At 39.4% G+C, this 20,715-nt stretch overlaps 1 protein-coding gene across 4 annotated transcripts in view; it reads left to right on the forward strand.

Moving 5' to 3' along the window:
- Nucleotides 1-20,589, forward strand: part of plekhg5b (pleckstrin homology domain containing, family G (with RhoGef domain) member 5b) — a 142,748-nt gene extending 122,159 nt beyond the window's left edge. For 3 of the 4 annotated variants that reach the window (XM_041799448.1, XM_041799449.1, XM_041799447.1), the window contains exons 8-20: nt 6,598-6,789; nt 8,032-8,202; nt 10,227-10,322; nt 10,529-10,729; nt 12,612-12,722; nt 12,833-12,982; nt 13,073-13,210; nt 13,294-13,413; nt 13,565-13,697; nt 13,923-14,038; nt 14,139-14,296; nt 16,241-17,251; nt 19,224-20,588. In XM_041799448.1, coding sequence (XP_041655382.1) covers nt 6,598-6,789; nt 8,032-8,202; nt 10,227-10,322; nt 10,529-10,729; nt 12,612-12,722; nt 12,833-12,982; nt 13,073-13,210; nt 13,294-13,413; nt 13,565-13,697; nt 13,923-14,038; nt 14,139-14,296; nt 16,241-17,251; nt 19,224-19,233 — 2,607 coding nt within the window. In that variant the 3' untranslated portion in view covers nt 19,234-20,588. Of the gene's footprint in view, nt 1-6,597; nt 6,790-8,031; nt 8,203-10,226; nt 10,323-10,528; nt 10,730-12,611; nt 12,723-12,832; nt 12,983-13,072; nt 13,211-13,293; nt 13,414-13,564; nt 13,698-13,922; nt 14,039-14,138; nt 14,297-16,240; nt 17,252-19,223 lie in introns of all 4 variants that reach the window. The other variant, XM_041799446.1, reaches the window with a different exon arrangement.
- Nucleotides 20,590-20,715: the final 126 nt, after the last annotated feature.

Raw genomic sequence — 20,715 nt, forward strand, 5'->3', positions numbered from 1 at the left:
GTGACTCAGAGTTTAGTTTGAACCAGAGTAAACTATGTCAGTGATGCGATTCGTAAAAATATAACCAACTTTTTCAGGAATTAACAGATTTTTTGTGTGTGAAGCAGTCAGTTGTTGCTCTTTTTTCTGGATTTCTACAGTTAGTTTCCAAATGCATTGAAGAAAATGTCCATGGCAGGTTTTTAAGAACATAAGGAGTCTTGAAATTGCTGTTTTTATATCAGGGGAAGGCAAAAACCTTGTGGCTAAACTATGAAATATAGCTGATAAATAATCAGGCGACTGAAAATCCTTAAATCATCATCTCTGTATGCATGGAAGCCATTTATGCCACCATTAAATTTCAATGCACTAGTCACACCAGTACTAGTGATAGGGAAAATAGTGTTCTTTTGCACCAACATTAGTTTATTCTGAGAAGAACAGAACCATATTAGGTCTCCAACAGCCACTCTTAAAGTAATAGGCTCCAAAAATGCACAGGGACAGCACGATGCAGGCTGATAACAAGTTATGGAGTTCAACGTTAAAGACAGAAGTCCTCATGGACACTCAAAAGGTCATAGTTTTACCGGGGGGGGTTCATCAAGAAGAGTCACGGGTCAGACAGCATGGCCACATGGTATCCACACACCAGGTGGTGATACTCATAACTCTGTCTTTATCAATCCATCCGTGTTTGTAAAGCGCCAACTCATAACCAATGTTATCTCAAGACTCTTTACAAAGAGGGCTGGTCTAGACTGTACTCTTTGTTACGTAATGCACAAAGACCAAACATTAATCTGTTGTAAAGGGATGGACAGAGATGCAGAAAGAAGAGGAAAGAGGTGCAGAAATGGAGAAGAGAAAGTTGCAGAAAAGGTGAAGGCAATGCAGAAAACAAAGAGGGACATGCAGAAAGAGAGAACAGGAAGATGCAGAAAAAAAGAGATGAGAGATACAAAAAGACCAAGTAGGGAGGAGCGGAAAGAGGTGCAGAAATATGGAAAAGTGACATGCAGGAAAGGGGAAGAGGGTCATACAGCTGGGGAAGAGTGAGATGCAGAAAGAAAGAAGAGGACAATGTAGAAGGACAGAAGAGGGAGATGCAGCAAGACGAGAGAGAAATGCAAAAAGAGAAGAGGGAAATGCAGATGAAAGGCGAGGACAACATAGGAGGGAAGAATGAGATGCAGAAAAGAATAGAGAGATGAAGAAAGACGGAGAAGGGAGATGCAGAGAAAGAGACAAGAGGGAGAGGAAAAAAGACAAAAGGAGATAAAAAAAGAATAGAAGAATATAGAATGAGAAGATAAAAGAGGGAGATGCAGGGGGGACGGACAAGAGGGAGATGTAGATCAAGACAAGAGGAAGATACAGAAAAAAGAGATGGGAGATACAGAAAGACAGAAGAGCGAGATGCAGAAAAGGAGAAGAGGGAGATGCAGAAAGACAAAGTAAGATGCAAAAGAATAGAAAAAAAAGAAGAGGAAGATGGAAAAAGAAACATGAGGGAGATACAGATTGAGAGAGGATGCAGAAACTATCAGTAAACAACAAATTAAGAAACTGGCTTGAAAAAAACCACAAAGAACAAAAGTAGCATGCAGAAGCATCTAGAAAAAGCCACAATGGAGCTAAGAGAATTTAGATGGATTTAATATGGACGGATTTATTTCTCTCCAACTTACCTGTTTTATTAAATGGAAGTAGTTTTTTAAGGTTTGGGGATTTCTTTTTAATCTATTGATTGTAAGAAGAACAGAGGTTGTCATTCTGAAATATGTTATTGAAATGCATCAAAGTATCAAATATTTAGACACATCTAGTTGTGAAATGTAAAAGACTTGATGGAGAGTATGCAGGTGCATGAAAGATCTGGTTTAAAACCAGGTTTATTCACCAAATATGGATTACTTTACTCTTACTAAGTTTAAAGATGAAGTTAACTTTTCAGTTGCATTATACATCATCTATTACTGCACATTTTAATGATCTCAACCCATTGTTTTTTTATAGAACAAAAGACCAGAGTCAGAATTTTTCTCCAGAATGCTGGAGAAATGTTTTATATGCTAAACTAAAAAGGTCTGAGATGTCTATATTTTATTCTGCAGAGTCTCCAGACTGTGGTGTTGCTGACTGTAGCTTATCTGCAGTAAAGCAGCCTCATAAGCAGCCTATTAAAGTGCTGAAGCATGGAGGTAAACAAAGGGAATTTCCCGTTTGGTTGTTATCAGGGCAATTCTTTTTTCCTTGTTTTGGCCAACCAGCCTGGCATTGTTCAGAGGTCTCCAGGACAAACAGTGATCTGAGATAGCACAAAGAATAGTGGACTGACTTCAAATGAGAACAAAAAAACATAGTGACACATTGGTTTACAGTCACCCTGCAGTTGTCTGGTAAATTTTTGGGAATTTCAAGCTGATATTTGGTCAGTTTGAGAAATGATGACTATGAAAAAATGTTTGAATTCACAAAACCAGACTGGTTTGCTTATTCCTACGTCTGAGAAATGAGTTTAGACTGACCCTAAAGAACTTTTGGCACCTTTAAGCATCAGGATGTGTTGTTTTTTTTGGCGAGGGAGCTCCCTGACTCCACCTCCAAATATTTAGATCAGCCTCCTCGTCCCTTTCTTTTTTTTTTTTTTTTTTCACGTCCTGGCCCTGCCTCCTCTTTCCTGTCCTGACACAATGAGGCAGGATCCTCCTGGTTGCTATGACTTCAGCCCCGTGTCTGTATGAAATGCTCCCACTGACTGTTTGGACAGCAGGGCAAGACAGAGACACGTCCCGGGTTCAAAGAGACGCTGCTGTCGGGGACGGCGGGACGCACAAGACTGACACCTAAAACCTGGACCTTGTCAGCTGGAACAGGACATTTGAAAATAAGTTCAGCTCGAGCCTCTTAATGGTGGAATAACGGGTTAAAGTTGTCTCGGACTTAGAGTTGTCGGACTGATCCAGCATCTTGAGCGGTAGAAGACGGTGTGGATGAGAAAGAGAGAAGAGCTGGCTCCAGAATGGGCTGCCATCCATGAGTGGGACTGAAGGATTAGGATGGTTTTTGTTAATTTTGACATGCCACTGGCTTCAATGGTGAGCACTGTTAACATGCTGGGAAACTACTGGTTATTTTCCACCCCTGTGTGTCAGTTAATAACGATTTCCTGTCCGCTTTCTTATCGATATTCCATTTTTCATCCGTCTTTTTAATCTTTAACTAAAGCATATCATCTTTTAGTACAGAATTCTCTTCAATCTTATTATAAAAGCTCAAATGTTGTCTTTTTCTGTCTTTATAAAGGCATAAATCTTACTCTCAGTTTAATTTTGCCCAGACGTGTCATTCGCACTGTGTCCAAACTTTTCCTCAGGGGTCTGCACCCTTCCTGACACTTGTGTCCTTGACCACTTGCCCCAGAAAAAGTCCCTAAATTTGCGCTGTGCTCGCTTCCTTCACTCTCTACTTTCTTTTTTTCCTTTAAAGCCAACATGTCTGTTTGCAGTAAAGTCACTCTCCTCTCTGGTAATCATTCAAAGTGAGATAAAAGGCCAAGAAGCTGTTTGAAAACCTGCAGGACCCCCCACTCAGATTTACTATCCTGTTATGCAACCCTGGACGGGCCACTTGTGTGCCTTTTAGTCCAGTTAAGTGTTTGCACAAAAGGTCTCGGGAGGTTCTTCCTAAAATGGGAACCTGTGTAATGCAGAACAATTCGTCTAAAGCTATTCATAACATTTACATTTCTCTCTGTTATATACATGCCATGCACTCCTATACTTTGATAAGTCTTCATCTGGAGTGTAATGGAGGGTGTTTACGTCTGAAAGCGTGGGTCCAATCGGCTGGTTTGTGCACTTTGTCTCCATTTATTTAAAGCTTGAAAGTCTGTGCTCCTGTGTTTTTTCCCCTCTCAATTTTTACCTCTAGTTTAATTTTTTCAGCCTCAATAGATGATGTAAGACTGGAAGATTTTATGCTAACTCTTTGGCATGTTTTAAAGGGTGACAGTGTTTAAGTAAGCTTTTTAGTGAAGATGTACTTGTGTCTGTTTTGTTGCCTACAAGGGAGTAATCACTCCATCTGATTTAATAACTTTGGATTTCTGATGTGGAAACTTTTCATCATGAGGCTGACAATTAGAACAGTAAAGTCAAACTACAGCTGTAGCTCAACCAGAGGATTTAACTGGACAACCATCCTTCTCCCAGTATACAAGCACTGCAGGAGCACTGATTTATTGATGAGAACGTGCATAATTCTAGCAATCAGCCAAGCAGTTGTATGGAGAACAGATGAAAGTTTACAGCTTGGAAGAGTACATTTGTTGGGTACAAATCAAATGCATGCATGCATGCAAATGTCCGAGATGATCTGTGGAGCCTGAACAGAGCGCCCCTGTCCAGTTTGGAAGTTAGGGATGCACGATATTATCAGTATGATGTTAGTATCGGGAGATATTAGCTTAAAAGTTGGTTATCATATCAACATTTCTGCAAATATGTACAACCAAAATATCAGCTGTGAACATCAGCTGTATGTATGAATGAGTTTCTGGACTTCTGGACTAGCGAGGATCAACACACCTTCGTGTCATTTTTTAATCATTAAGTGTGTTTTGAGGAGTAAAATTTTAGGTCTGACAGTCGTATTTATGCTGGTTCTGGCTTAAATGAATCTATAAAAGTTGGGATATAAGCAACAATCCATTACCATGCATCCCTGACTGATTAGACTGTTAGCTGGATTTCAAGAAATTCTATTTAGCACAATTTCAAGTTTACTAATCGGTTTTACAGATATGTTTTTTGGGCTATTTATACCTTTACTGGAGAGATAGGACTGTAGGTAGTGCTAGAAACAGGGGCAGGGAGTGGTGGCCAGACTTGAACCTGGGCCCATTTGCATGAGGCACTACTTAACCATCTACACCTGTGGACTTACATTTGTACATGCATTTTAAAGTCTAGATTTAAAAAGTTCAGTCCACAATAATATGATCATTTTAAATTGCATGTAAGTGTACTGAATATTTTGGGATGATAGCCTAGAATCCTTGGAATCTTCCTTTAAGGTTGTCTTGTATACAGGACATCAGTTAAAAAGCAGCTAATTTCTTTTACTAAGATGTAAGTCTAGAAGTAACTCCTAATGTGAAGATTTTTAACTGAACTTTATTTGGAATAAAGTAGAGTAATATCAATGCCCCAAATTGACATGATCAGCTTATTTCAACAGTAGAAAAAGGGAAAAGGTCTGCTCCCTGTTCAGCTCCCAATGAGTAACTTTAGTTTGATCTTACGGATTTTACTCGGATAAAAATGTTGCCTTTGGCTTTTACAGTTGCTCCTTGGAAACTGGAAAGTGTGCAGAGTTTTTTTTTCTGCAGTAGATGATTTTCTTGTTCTGCACCTGTATGCAAAGTCTTTGTCTGGATGTATGCGCACTAGTAAAGTCCAAAACAACAGTCCCAATCTCTCGGGCTTTGAAGTTACAACCATTGTTTTTAAATTTTCTTTTGATTTAACCTTAATTTCTCTAGTTTTTGCCCATTCTGCCAGCAAGACATCCAACAATGATCACGCTTTTTTTTACATTAGAACATGAAAAAAACAATCAGCTGACCAACTTACACATTAAAAGCCTATAGATTTATTGGATTTTACTTCAGACTTGAGAACAATGCAAAACAAATGCAAGCACTCAACGCAATTTTTACATTTAAGAAGTTCGAACTTGCAGATATTGACTGATTTTGGATGAAAAAGGACTGAAACTACTTTAAATTTAATTTCTATATGGAACTATTTAATTAAGCATAGTAGTTCTAATTACATACTGTTCATTTGGAAAGCTCTGTCACTGTATTCACTGTATTTGGATTTCTTTGTTGAAGCAAATGTCCACCTTTGAATCAGTGATACCCAGCAGCCCTGCAGCCTTGGCCAAAGGTGTTTACAGGCATTGTGTGTGTTTGTGGGGTGATCAGTGAAGGAATGTCACAGGAATGGTCGCTCAGTTTCAGCAGCAGTGTCAGTGTCCTGGAATGTAAGTTCCAGTGTTTCAGAGGGGGGTCAGTGGCCTGAGTGACTCCCCCAGCAGCAGCAGCAGATTCCTTGCTCTAACGGCAAAAACAACTGCTTCCTCAGATACTGACCTGGCCCCTGTTTGTTTGCTTTGCTGCTGCTCGTAAAGTGGACAGAGATTGCATGAGTGCGGCCGCTCACCGGGCCCGCTGACAGCGTGACAATAGAAAAAGGGAACAATGAGCAGACTCTGGCCGTCTGTTCTTATGGAACAACCTCGCGCCCGCTCCCTGTGATGTAATGATGCATTCAGAGCGAGGAAGTGGCCGTCCTTCCCTCTCCTGTTTGTGTCTTATCATCAGGACGGCTGTAACGGTCCTGCTGATGTCATCCCAAGCACAGAATTCCCCTCTGATTTCCTGTTTATCCTAAAGCCAAGCATTTCTTTCTTTCCTGCATTGTCTCTTTCCATCCGTCTGGCTGGAAACTTCTGTGCTGTCCCACCAAAGTGACAAAATTATCCCTGCCACCCTCTCTTCTTTCATTTTTCTTTTCTTTTAATTATGCTTTTTCCTTCTTTCAGGGTCAGGCGAGACGGAGGAAGAACATGACAGAGTTCCTTGGGGAGGCGAATATCCCAACCCCGGATTCTCTGGGACAGATAAGCGGCTCTCTGCCTGGCGTTGGTACAGGACCTGACAGCTGGAAGAACCGTGCCGCCAGCCGCTTCAGTGGCTTCTTCAGCTCCAACACTGGAGCCGGACCCTTCGGCAAGGTAACTCCAACCATGCAGCAGAGATCAAAATAGATACAAGTGGTGAAGAACAGAGATTTAAATCTTCAGAGGGCAGATGTGTTGCCCAGACTTGTATCAGAAAAAGAACAGTAAGAAGCAAACAGAACAGTAGCAGAGCAGCAGTGGGAGGAGGTCAGAAGGCCAGATCCCCCGAGTCCTGGTGAGGTAATTTCCCTTTGACGTCTCCTGACTTGTTGGCTCATGCACTTTCCTCCTCAGGAAAGGAGGAGGCGGAGGAAAAGACTCAATCTGTCCAAGCTTGAAGGCTTACAAGAATAGTGATGCATTATGGGAAATACACTTATCGTATAAAGACACTGTGACTATATACTGTTTTTAGTGTTAGCTGATATACTGATATTAACAAACTCGATTAAGCTGATTGTGTTATTGATGCTGATATATATCTGACTTGTGGCTCCTATCCTGCATGATGTCCCCCACTCTTTGTTATTGAGTTCCTACACTGCCCACTGTCCTGTTCTCTCTGGTTAAAGGCAAAAACACCAAATGAAATAATAAAAAATCCTATTAATTTATTAAACTGAATTATTAAACTACTTTTAATCCACTTTTATTCCAATGAAGCTCAATGACACACGCTCCCATTGTCATGCTCTGTCCTGAGGTCATGGGCTGTAACAGACGCAGATGTCACACAGAGACAGTATCTGTCAGTCACCTGTCACTGCAGGCCTCATCTCTGCTCACCCTTTAACCCCTTCAGGGCCAGAGATCCCACCCCAGGACCCCAACCTGTGTCCCCTCCATATTGTCTTGATGTCAGTCTGTCCTTTCACCAAACTTTGAAAGAAGTACCAAACTTTGTTTCTAAATTAGTTGTACAAGAACGTCATGTGTCACGATCCATGAACCACCGGCCCGTGCCCCCCCTCCATGCTGTAGCTTTTGCCCCCCACTCTTTCTACTTCTATTGTTAAAGTGGTCTCAATGCACAGAGCTCATTTTCATAACTACATCAGACCATGCAGGCTGAACAAAAGCCTGAATAGGAGCTCCAGTTGGATTGAAGAATTTAGGCGCCAGTAAGGACAGGATTTGTATGCTAATGCAAGGACACGTCTTGACCTACTCTTTAAAAGCAACAATAAATCGAGACAGAGGGACAGAAATGAACAGTTACTGTCACGTCTCCTCTCACTGACACGCTGTTAACCTCATTTAAAGTAATTAATCTGAATTATTCCTGTCTGATTATAGGAGGTGGACCGTTTGGAGCAGCTGCAGAGTAAGCTGCACTCCTACACGCTGTTTGGTTTACCCAAGGTGCCGCGGCAGCTCTCCTTCCACCAGGACTCCTGGGAGGAAGAGGAGGAGGAGACCAACCTGGTGATGGAGGACAGTTGGCAGGCGCTGCTGGACAACTCAGAGGTATGGGGGACCTGACATGGGGTGTGGGCTGCCTGTATGTTAATAAGGCTAGTGTTTTTTGTATTGCCTGTTATCTTGTGCATTTATTTTTTGTGGATATCCAGGACTATAAGAGCTGTTTTTCGCCATAAACATGTATTTAGTTAAAGAAAAATTATTTCACTGCCTAAGCTCAGTACATGCAACACTCGGGAAGTTGAATTTCTTTCTTTCTTTTTCTTTTTTTTTTTTTAATCTGTGATATAAAAAAATTCAAATATCATATTGGCCATGATTTTGCAGAATAAAGATAATTTCCATATTCCCTTTATTTGTGATGTGCAAAATGTCAGCAAAATATCTGTATTTGCAGATATAGGCTTAAAAAGCAATAATCACTATTGGCAGGTATGAACATTTCTGCAATATTTACAAATGACATATTTATTTTTAATAGAATATACTGTCAATATTTAGGCCATATTTAGCTGTTAATATCTGCCTATATCAACAGTAAATATTGGCCTCTATCAACTATAAATATCAGCTTATATTGACTATGAATTTTGGCCTATATCAGCATTAAATATTAGTCTATACTGGCTGTAAATATCGGCCTATTTTGAATGTAAGTATTTGCATTTATCAGCTGTAAATATCGGCTTATATCAACTGTAATATATCAACTATTTGGCTGTAAATATTGAACTCTATCAGCTTATACTGACTATGAATTTTGGCCTACATCAGCTATAAATATCAGCCTATATTGGCTGTAAATATCAGTCTATATCAAATGTAAGTATTTGCCTGTATCATCGGTAAATATAAGCCTACATTTGGCTGTAAATATCGAACCCTCTCAGCTGTTAATGTCAGCCTTTTATCGGCTGTATATATCGGCCTTTATCAGCCATATGTACAATTACATCTCTGAAGTTTTAGGCAGGACTAACAGACCTTGGTGAGCTGAAATATTTTTTTCTATCATTAGCATTCTTTAAACTTTAAAACATGTCAAAGGTCTGAACTATGTATACATTTATAGGTGTTAATATCTGCAAAAATCCAACATGTTGCATCTCTGGTATTTATGAAGACACATCTTTATTGTCAGCATTATCATGTTGTAAATTGCTATCTGATGATGACCTGGTGATGACAGTTACAGTAACAGGCATTAAATGAACCTTATGTTGACACAATCATTTGCCCTTCAGGTCACACAGAGACATTGCTCGTCAGACTGTTTTATGACCTGCTTCAACAGAAAAATGGTTCTCCTTTAAATTGTTATTCTGTTGAAAAGGGAAGCTGTTAACCTACAGTGTAAACACATACTGGCATCCTGCTTCCAATCTGACTCTTGAACTTCCTTAACATTTTGTCTTTGTCACATTTTACACCTCTGGTTCCCAGATTGAAGCGCACAGAGCTTTAACAGTATGTCGCTGAGCTGTCAGTAACTGCGTGCTATCAGACGCTGTCGCTGGCTTCCAGCTGTTAATGTTTATATAATTTATCACACAGACAGCGCTGTATCGCTGCTCATCTGCTGTACTTCATACTTTACATACCTCTGATGATAAGTTACATAAGACATGTGAATGACTGGTGGTAAATTCCACATCTGGTTAAATAATCATGTTAGGGATGAGAGATAGTTACACTGAATTTATTTAATTCAAATCCCTTTAGCTTTTTTACATCACTTAATCTCAGGGTTGGCTTTAAAGGCATTAATAATTATTTGAAATGTAACACAATGTAGTAGAATAAAATGTCCAGCAAAAATGCATAACTAATAATAAATAGTTCTTCAGTGCAAATGCTATTGCTGTATTTCTGTCATGCCCAACATCTCAGAACTCCTCCATGTGAGCTTCACATTAATTTAAAGCTTCATTATCTTCCTTATTCAAACATTTATAATGCCTTGCTAAAATGAGATTTCTAAGAAATAAAGAATGTTGCGTTTGCAGTTTGAAGGAACAATAATCAAGGGTTTTATGTTTGATTTAATCATATATTGTGTTTGTGTGCAGACGTTGACAAGGCGGCAGTTCCACCAGCAGGAGGCGATATGGGAGCTGCTGCACACAGAGGCCACGTATATCAAGAAACTCCGAGTCATCACTGATGTAAGTCCAAAGAGGACTGCTGTACTCTTCTGACACTAATAGATACTGATAGAATCTATGAGATAAACAGACACAATGAGCCTCTTGTAAAAGCCTTAGTAAAGAATCTTTATCACAAACCTGCATGCTGATAAAATGTTTAGTTTGAAGTTAAAGACTGATAACCTTTTCAGGCTTTTATCAGCTTTTTTTCTGCCTCTCTGCAGCTATTTCTGTGTGGGCTGCTGAACCTGCAGGAGAGCGGCCTGCTCACAGAGGTGGAGCCCGCAAAGCTCTTCAGTAACGTTCAGGAGATTGTCCGCCTCCACACATCCCTGTGGAATCAGGTCATGCTGCCGGTCCTGGAGAAGGCCAGGCAAGCCCGGGCTCTGCTCGACCCCACTGACCTGCACCACGGCTTCAGGACGGTCAGTTGTAGTCACGTTGTCCATATATTATCGAGGAAACATGACCCTGCTTACAGCCTTGGCCTTTACGAAAAACACAGATTAGTTAGTGGGGAATGAGTCATTTTACAGGCTGATAATAGTAACTGTGCTCAAGGGTTAAGTCAGACCCTTTGAGTTGTCACAATACGGCTCAAAATGAGCATCTTGGACATTGTTTATAATGTTCATAACCACCAGGAGCTCCATTAAGAGTAGATGGATCTTTATTTCTGACAACACCTTTGAAGGAAACTTACCTCAGTTATCTGCCTTACCTCTTCAGCCTCCACTTTGAGGGAAAATTATACAAAGTAGTCCAAGGATGAACAAAAAGGCAGCATTAGTCTTAAGATTGAAAAACATTAACTTATTTAACACTTATTTATGTATCAAAGCACATGACTAAAAGACTAGTATTGGCTGCAGCTGCAGAATTAAAAAATATAGATACTGCAAGCCCATTCCCCAAGTGTCCTGTAAAACCTGGGGTGCACTTCATGACCCTATAAAAGTCTTGATGCTTACACTGTACAACCAAATCTCAGGATTTATGTGAACACTCTGTTCTGTCTGATTGTCAGGCATGACAATTGGAGCATTCACAGTTGTCAGTAAAGTTTGTGCATTTTTGTGTATTTCCATTGTCTCCTTTGCAAGGCTTAGACACAATCACATGAACAAAAACACACAGGCTAACCAGCAAGCTAAATCAGAGCAATTATTCTCTGGTAGCTGGAGATCTGCAGCTTTTCCCTGCCAACATTTTTCTCGTGCACATATTCAGTGTGTGGAATGGAAAGATGCATCACATATGCATGCATGCTTGCTGCTGCCATCGCATTTTGAACTATGCCAGACAGTTCTGCTATCAGGAAAACAGGCCTAAAATTGGGGAGATGGCTGTGCAATTTCGTAACTTCGTATAAAAGGCTGCAGTTATTTTTGTATTAAGTTGTATTAAGGTTTACAAAATGCCTGCAGAAAAGCCTTTAAGTTGACAACACTCCCACGGTTGCACTTTGTTGTAGTACCTTTACTTTCTATATTTGGATGTTTTGAGTTGAGAAAAATTAACACTTAAAAGCTATCTTTATCCCGGCAATTTCCTTGACAATTAAGCTGGTAAACTCATGACACCATGCATGTATTATATTGTAATTGCAATTGCAAAGTTCTGTGTCCAGTGTCCAGTACAATTGCAATTGTACATTATTAATAAATTGTGTAGCACTATTTTAAATGCTGTCAGACAGTTTGCATGGTTGCAATTAGGAAAAAAAAGGCCCTGATGTTGGGAAAATGGCTTGTGACTCTGCTTATACTGTGCTAGAGTATGCAGACTTTGCATTATATAATGAAGTTACGCTTTCTTTTTTTGTCTTCTGTTTCCCTAGTGTATTTGTGTGATCTATCTTCTTGTTCTTGAAACAAAAAGAAACTGTCCTATGTTGTTGCAGTTGTTCATATTTTTTGTTATATATTTGAAAAATAGAAAAAGACCTTGATAAAAAAGAAAATAGTCTGACCGTTTGGAAGCGAATGATGAGGCCACCATCAGCTGTTGTGCTCAAATGTACAGTGTACAACTAATGGTGCAAAATCAGGCTGAAATTCAGTTGCAAAGCCAGTAAAGAGACTCAAAGTTAAGGTCAAAATGGGCTTTAAATTGCACAGCGATTCTAAGCTCAAATCATCTTAGCAGCGGTAAAATAATCTCCTTAGGGCTTCATTTAAATAATGCCTCTTAGATTGAAACGCGTCAAGTTCCTGCAGAAGACTGCTAGAGCACTGGCTCTGGAACATGATGAAAGCATATTAGGATAGTTTAATCTGATGCACATTTCCTTCTGTGCATTTTCAGTGTGGCTCACGGTTCCAGCCTTACATCCATTACTGCATGGAGGAGGAGGGCTGCATGGAGTACATGCGAACACTTCTCAGGGACAACGAGCTCTTCAGGACATACATCACAGTCAGTTCTCTCACCTTCACACTAAAAACAGACTTACAGAACTCCATACGTACCCACTCTGTTAGTTTTCTCTAATGTTGAACTTCCTGTCTTTGTGTTGCTTTATTCAGTGGGCAGAGGCTGATAAACAGTGTAACCGTCTGAAGCTGGCTGACATGCTGGCTAAGCCTCACCAGAGACTCACCAAATATCCACTCCTGCTGAAGAGCGTGCTCAAGAAAACAGACGAGCCGTCAGCACGGGACATCGTCAATGGCATGGTAAGGATGGAGAGTAAGTGGATACACATGCTGGATTTTTTCCTGGTAAAAGAAGTCTAAAAGAAGTGTTTCTGTGTTTTTTTCCCTAAGGTGGCTGCAGTCGAAGGCTTCATCAACAGTGTTGACTCTCAGATGAGACAACGTCAAGAGCAACAGAAGCTGGCTACTATATCTGCCCGCATTGACTCGTACGAGGCTGTAGAGGGCAGCAGTGAAGAAGTGGAGAAGGTAGGGAATGATTCATAAAGCTCAAGAGGTTTCCTCAGTTTTGAGTTTGATCCAGCTTCATGCTTTCATCTTCTCACTTTCAGATCCTTAAGGAGTACAACCGCTTTGACCTGATGGCTCCCATGAGAGGAACGTCACCGCAGGAGACCCGACAGCTGCATCTGGAGGGAGCGCTGAGGATGAAAGAGGGCAAAGACAGTCGGGTTAGTCTGACTCACACGATGAGCTCTTCACTTCTTTGATTCAACATCTGGTTTCTCACGTTTCTTCAAAGTCGTCTCATTTTTCCCCATAAAATCACCAGACCTGTAAAGTGTTTCTGTCTGACCTGAGATGATTTTATTTCCTCTGCAGATGGACGTTCACTGTGTCCTCTTCACTGACCTGCTGCTCATAACAAAGCCAGTAAAAAGAGTGGAGAAAGTTAAGATCATCAGACAACCTCTGCTCATTCATAACATTGTCTGTAAAGAGCTCAAAGACCCCGGTGAGTTTTACCTTTAAAGCACTTTTCTGACAGCTTTATCAAAAAGGAGGCACACTGTTAATGCACATATACATCAATTACCAAAAAAGTCTAAATGCCTTTAAAAAAGTAACATTTATCATCATATTGTCGATATTATAGAAATGATTGAAAGTAGTACAGATGCCAGTGATGGTTTTGTTTATTAATGCTGAATCTTTGCACCTTTTCTTTTTGCCTATACAGGTTCATTCATCCTCATCTACCTCAATGAGTTTAAGAGTGCAGTGGCTGCCTACACTTTCCAAGCCAACAGCGCCTCCCAGGGGCGAAGCTGGATCGATGCAATCTGCAACGTCCAGGTTGGAGAGCCACAGCAAATCTTACTCTGAAATGTTTGATAAATACTATGGAGTGGTTGGTAGTTTCATTTGTTAACATGGTTGTATCAATCTTCTGCAGAATCAGCTCCAGAGGCTCCGCACTGAGGAGGTTCTCCGACAGCAGAACAATCTGAAGAGGTGCACTGACAGAGAGGAGGAAGAGGAGGAGGAAGACGAGAGCAGCAACTCTGCTGCAAGTTCACCGTGTTTGAGGCACAAAGAGCAGCAGAACTCAAGGTACCATAGAAGACTTTATATCAGTAAAATGTCTGAAAATACTGCTGTTAAGGGAATTTCATCTGCAGATAACAAACTTGTTTTGTACTTCACAAATTTTGTGTAGGATTGGGGTTACTTTGTGCCTTAAAGACAAATTAAAAAGATTTGAATTTGCATTGTCTTAAAGGAATAGTTCAACATTTAGAAACCATACTAGTGTCATTTTCTTGGGAGGATATCACTGACTGGTAAAAAATAAGCCAGGCACTTAAAACGTCATAAAGGCTCAAATTCTGCTGTTTACAGAGATTTTTCCACAAGCTTCAACAATTTGAATAGCAGTCTTAAACAGGACTAATCAGCTGATTTATTTACCCAGGGAGAGAAAATGTGAATTTTCTGGAATGCTCTGATTCAATGAGGCAAAGCAATTAGAGCAATTTAAATTGGAGCAGTAAGAGTTAATGCATTAATTGTGATACATTATGGTTCATTATAAGTGCATCCATTTTTAAAAAAATCATATTATTTACACGGCTTATTGTCCCTAGAACACTCTGGTTAAGCCACTGCAGCCACAGTGATGTAAATCAGTCCACCGCTGATCCTTAAAGTCTCATTTCACTTAAAAAACTCACAAACAGCTCAGTGGACAAGTCAGAAGTCACCTTGTGATATCAGACATTTACCTTTCTTCCATTCCCCTATTTCCTTTTCTATTCATAACAAGCTCCTTTATCAGTTTATGTCATGATCTTTGATCTGCTTGAGGTTCCTTATTTTCTTTCAAAATAAAAGTACCAAAGCAGACAGTTACCCTAGTTTAAAAAATTCCAGAATAAAACTAAAACTGTTTTAAATGCATATTAGTAAAGCCTCAAAATGGGACGATTAATCACAATTAACTACAAAAATTCCAACATTATTCGCAATTAAAAGCCTTGTTTCTTTGACAACCCTAATTAAAATTCATAGAACTAATTCATAAATAAAACCAAAAACTGAATAGAATATGAAAATGTGTCTAATGCAAAGGCAGAAAATTTCCTTTGACTTTTGTCTGCCTTTAAATCATGTCTAAAATTCTTTAACAAAATTAAACCCTATAAACATATCATGAAAACAGAATACAAACAGACACATTAAAGCAATGCACCAGGTTCTTTAAGTAAATATTTATCAGCTACTTTTGCACACAAAGAAATTAAATACTACTTTATTTCTTTATTAGATCAACCCAATAACTTGGCAAAGATAGGACAATTTTTAGAATATTCTTTGTCTTAACTCTCTGGTATCATACCACCCTTTGTTTATTAATTCTTTCATCAGACCTTATCAAAACTTTTAATATTTTAATATTTGAGGGATTTTAACCCTTTAAATGCCAATTTCAATAGAAGAAGTCTCCATTGTTTCACAAAAATTTGACTTTTTAAAACAATGACTGGGGGATTTTTTCACAAGCACTATAGTGGATCTGTATCTTTTATTTTAACTGTTATTTGCAGGATAAATATTCCCAGAATGTTTACCTATTGGGAAGTTTTGATCAGGGTTGAAGCTGAAGAAAAAAAAATTCCCCCCAAAATTGTGGAGAAAATAATTTTGTCTATCCTTTTTCAATGAATGTGTTTCACCAAAGAATTGTTCTTTTGTCAGGAATGACTTAATAGGTTGCACAATTCATACACAGTAAACTAAAGGCCCATTGTAAAATTTGGAATTTCAAAAATGTATCAATAAAAAAAAACTTTAAACAAAAAAAAAAAAAGAAAAATCATGGCACACAAAAAAACTGCAAAAAAAATCTTCCCCTTAAGAACAAAAATATCCAGTCATACCAGAAGGTTAAAGTAAGCTTTTATGAAAGAAGCAGATTGGAATATACTTCCACATTTTATTTTGAGCTCCAAGTTTTTGTTGTCATTTACATTTAACCAATCGTCCCTTTTCTTTCAGTCTCTCTGACGGTTCCACTGAGACTCTGTCAGTGATGGACGTCGATGAACCAGGCGAACATCAGGACCCTCCTACCCCCATCATGAACCTGGAAGCACCCATTAAAACAGACTCTGATGATTCCCCTCTATCTGAGGGCTCAGGGGTCCAGCAGTCTCACTCCTCCAGCCCTCATAGAGTCCACTCAAACATTTACTCAGAGACGGGGCCAGACGGCGAGGAGCTGGACCCTCAGTGTCGCTCCCTCTCTATGGACAGCGCCTACGGGACCCTCTCCCCCGAGTCTCTTCTTAGAGAACTCCAACCTCAGCCGGGACAGAGCGAGGGGGAGGAGACAGAGGAGGAGGAGGGAGAGGATGTGGGGTTAGAGGAGGCGGAGGAGGAGGAAGAGGAGGAGGAGGAGGATGCCGGCTCTCTGGGGTCTCAGCTCTCTGTGGTTCAGTCCTCTAAACCTCGACGGCGACCTCACATTCAGCCTCGCCCTCACTGCCTGCAGAGGCTTTCAACTTTAACGTTGTCCCGCTCTGAAGACAACCTACTACAGCGCCTCCATGGTAAAACCCCCGCCTCCCACACGCACTCACTCAGCGACAAAGCCAAGGACCAATCAGAACGCAGGGACATGGACACATCGACTCTGGTGCACAGTAAAAGCATGTCAGAGCTCGGAAAGAACTGCCTGGAGCTTTTCTCCAGTGATCTCGACCAATCAGACGACAGCCTGAGTGTTAGCATGCCCACTGACAAACTATGTGCCACTCTGAGGAGGGCAGAGGCGCGGCGGGCACAGAGAGAGGCTGCAGGACCAACAGAGAGTAACACCAGCTCAGATGGGGAAACGGCTCCATCTGGTGGTGTAGATAGGAAAAACGAGTCCACGGCCACCAGTGATTCAGGGGAAATGTCACCAAAGAAGAGGAAGTCACCAGCCCAGCAGCACAAGAAGCTAACACTAGCTCAGCTGTACAGGATACGCACCACTCTGGTCCTCAACTCCACCCTCACTGCATCGTAAGTCAACATTTATATAGGAAAATAACACTTTATGTGCAATCTTATTGGATCTTGCTTTGCAATGTCTGTGAAGAAAACACCCACCCTAGCTGACAAAGGCATTAGCTGTTGGCCTTTTTGCTGTAACATCAGTCAAATAGCACCTTTAAGCTAAACATTTTACATGCTGTTTTAATAAAGAGTCTTACAAATAACAGAAATGATCATATTTTCAATGTTTAATGTTTGTAATAAACAAATGACATATATAATGTTAGCATTAGAGCTTTAAATGTACTGTTTAGTTGAATTTCTTACCTTTTTGACAGAAAAAAGGCTTGTGTTAGCCTCAGAACACAAAAATATATTCTTCTCAAGAGCAAGGAATAAAAGAAGCTATAATGAAGAGCTAAAACTAATACCCTTAGACCACAGTGTAAAGTTTAGGGAGTGAGGATGAAATAAGAAACAAACTTTAGCTGAGATAGGTCTATCAGTTTTGCTTAAAACTTTACAAACTTAACATTGTGGGGTACATGCATAGATTCTGCTGTTAATGACACAGAATCAGCATAAAGATATTCTTCAGGTGAAACTTGTGCATCTCTAATAAAGACTCCTAGCAAACAGTGAGTCTCCCCCTGCTGGTCTGAAGGAAGAATGCAAGTTTTGGTACTTGGTTATTGTTACATTCTGTGTATTTCCATACTTTAAATCAAATAACTAATGTCCACTTTTATGCACAATAAGCTGTATCTGTTACCCCTGCTCCAGTGCATGGGCAAAGCTTAGCCAGCATGCTATGCTATACCCCTTTAGTTTTTAACATCAGGGATAAAAAAAATACTTGCCCAAAATGTTAATTATATACATAGGTAACATGGTCGGATAAAGTCTGGCACAAACAAATAAGTACAACTGATAATTTTTCTAAAAAGCATTTTTTACTATTCCCTGTGTTTAAAAGAAACCTCAAGAGAAGACTCAAGCCTCAGTTGGAGTGATGTCTGTATTAGTGATGCACAATTAATCAGGCTGTGCAATTACGTATTTGCATTTTTTGCAGTTTTATTTTCAACAAAGGAAAAACGTATTTTTTTGGAAAATATTAAGTTATTATGAAAGCAGTTTTGTCATCCCTGAATGCTTTAATATTTGTATATTTTTTTTAGTTGAGAAATATACTCCTCCAAATAGGGCTGGGCAATTTAGATTAAATCACAATATGTCCTACTGCTATTTTTTGAATCGCAGGAATGGCTGTATTTCTTAGACCAGAAATGAGTGTCAAAAAACAGTTAAATATATTTGTTGAGGTAGAGATGCTATGCTTAAACATCATGCAAACATTCAACAAGTGTTTTTTTTCTATAATAGTTTGCAAAAAATGCTACTTTGCATGTTTGTTTTTTTTTAAATCATCATTACCTTTAATGTAACAGTTCATACTGATTTGCAGTAAGTCCAAATAAACACCATAAGGTATTTTTCCCAAATTATTCAGCCTTAGTTTACTGAAACAAATATTGTGTTTATGATGACATAGAATAGCTTGTTTGTTAAAAAATATTTAGGATAAGGAACTTAAAAAACAATTTTAAATCGTAATATTGAGGGGAAAAAAACAACAACTCATAATTAGATTCTCCAAAATTGTTCAGCCCTACTTTAAAACTATCATTTTTCTCTAAATTTTTCATGAAAATCAAGCAAAAAGACTCAGCTTATCATAATTCCATAATAATCACAGTTCCACATTATTGCAGAATAATTCTGCTCTAGTTTGTAGTTTAATGGTGTTTACTGATGGTTTTTATGCTCTGTTTTTAAATGTTTAAAGCACTGTGAGTAGCAGTTTTTCCTCTCTATAAATGAGTTTGCCTTCCCTGAATCCTAAAAGAGTTATATAGAGTTTAGCTATAGATATTGCATTTTTCTTTTCTTTAAAAAGTCCATGCACTAATGTAGTTTTCTGCCTTTTCTCTTCCAGGGAGGTATAACCGCTCCAGCTGAAGGTGGAACTAAGGAACAACACTTGTTTTGCTTCGATGGACTGAATTTGTCGAGACACAAAATGCACTCTCTCTCTCGCTGCCCTCTCCCTTCCTGGTTCCTTTTTTGGACACTGATCGAACCACTTTTTTTTGCATTTGAACAATAACAAGCCTACTTTTCTTCTTCTTCTTTTGCTGTTGCATTGGTTGTTCTGATTTTTTGATCAGAAGGGAGAGGCACAGGGACACATTAACTGCTTGCACTTTGCAACGGAAGTAGCATAAACAGGGAGGGCTTGGACTTTAACGTGGACCATCCCTGCACTCTGCACCGGAGACGGGCTTCTTCTCCGACTGACAAGAGGGACACTAAGACTTGAAAATGCTCTCTACATGTGGTGAAAGATAAAGAAGAAACACAGCACCTGGGACGTCCTCCTAATATTTGTACTACTCCTGGTTTGCTTTAAGAAAAAAATTAAAAAATTGCACAGTTATCTTTGTTAAGTAGAAGAATCACTAAAAGGAGTGAATTTACATTAACAGTCACAATGAATTTGAGTTAATTATTTCTTTATGTACAGATGTGTGAATGTGTTTGAATGTGAGTGAACGAATGAAAAATGGTCCTTGATTCCTGACTGAACCAAACTGATTTACCATCTCCTGTGAGCGCGGTGACACCCAAAGATTTAAGACCGAAAGATTCCCAAGAAAAGTGCCCCCAAAGACCCATCAGACACAGTAGCTGCCCTGTGGAGTTAATCTCAGAAAATAATGACTGAAAATGGTTGAATAAAGGTTATTTTGAGAATTTTCCTGCACTATATTTACCCTGACATGAGCGTATTTTTCACTCTGGAAGCCTAAATGTAAGAAACAACATGCACAAGTGCACAAGCCACACCACAGAAGTCTACACTAGCCTGTTTTAGAGCACATTTCCAATGGCATGTTTCATTTCTCGTGTTTCTTTGCGATGGCAACACTAATAAGAGGTTGAACAAAAAGTTTGGGTTGATCTTTTGTACCGAGTGAATCTGCAGAGCTGCTTTTTCCAGGAGATTTGAACATTTTCAGATCAGTGATTTCTCTTCCAAACATCACCCCAACCAAATAGGTTAACTCTGTTTACTTTAGGGTTTTTTTTTTGTTTATGTGTAATATTTATTATGCCTGCTATGTTTTATATATAAGATATTGTTTATATTATTTGCTTCCATGATTTGTAAATTCTTTTTTTTGTTGATGTAGTCTTAATAATTTGCCAGGCATGAATGTGCTATGAACCAAAATCATGACTTTAAAGTGTCTTACAGAAATAAAAAGGATAAAATACGTTCAAATCCCTCCTCTGATGGTTTAATCCTTTATGATGGCGTGATGTGAGAGGAATGATATTGCATTAAAAGCAACATGAACTGGTCAGAGCACTATTCTCTCATGTTTTTAACACAATCAGAAAGCAGATGGTGAGAGAAAGTTCTC

Source organism: Cheilinus undulatus, linkage group 11 (assembly GCF_018320785.1).
Source record: "Cheilinus undulatus linkage group 11, ASM1832078v1, whole genome shotgun sequence".
Taxonomy (NCBI): domain Eukaryota; kingdom Metazoa; phylum Chordata; class Actinopteri; order Labriformes; family Labridae; genus Cheilinus; species Cheilinus undulatus.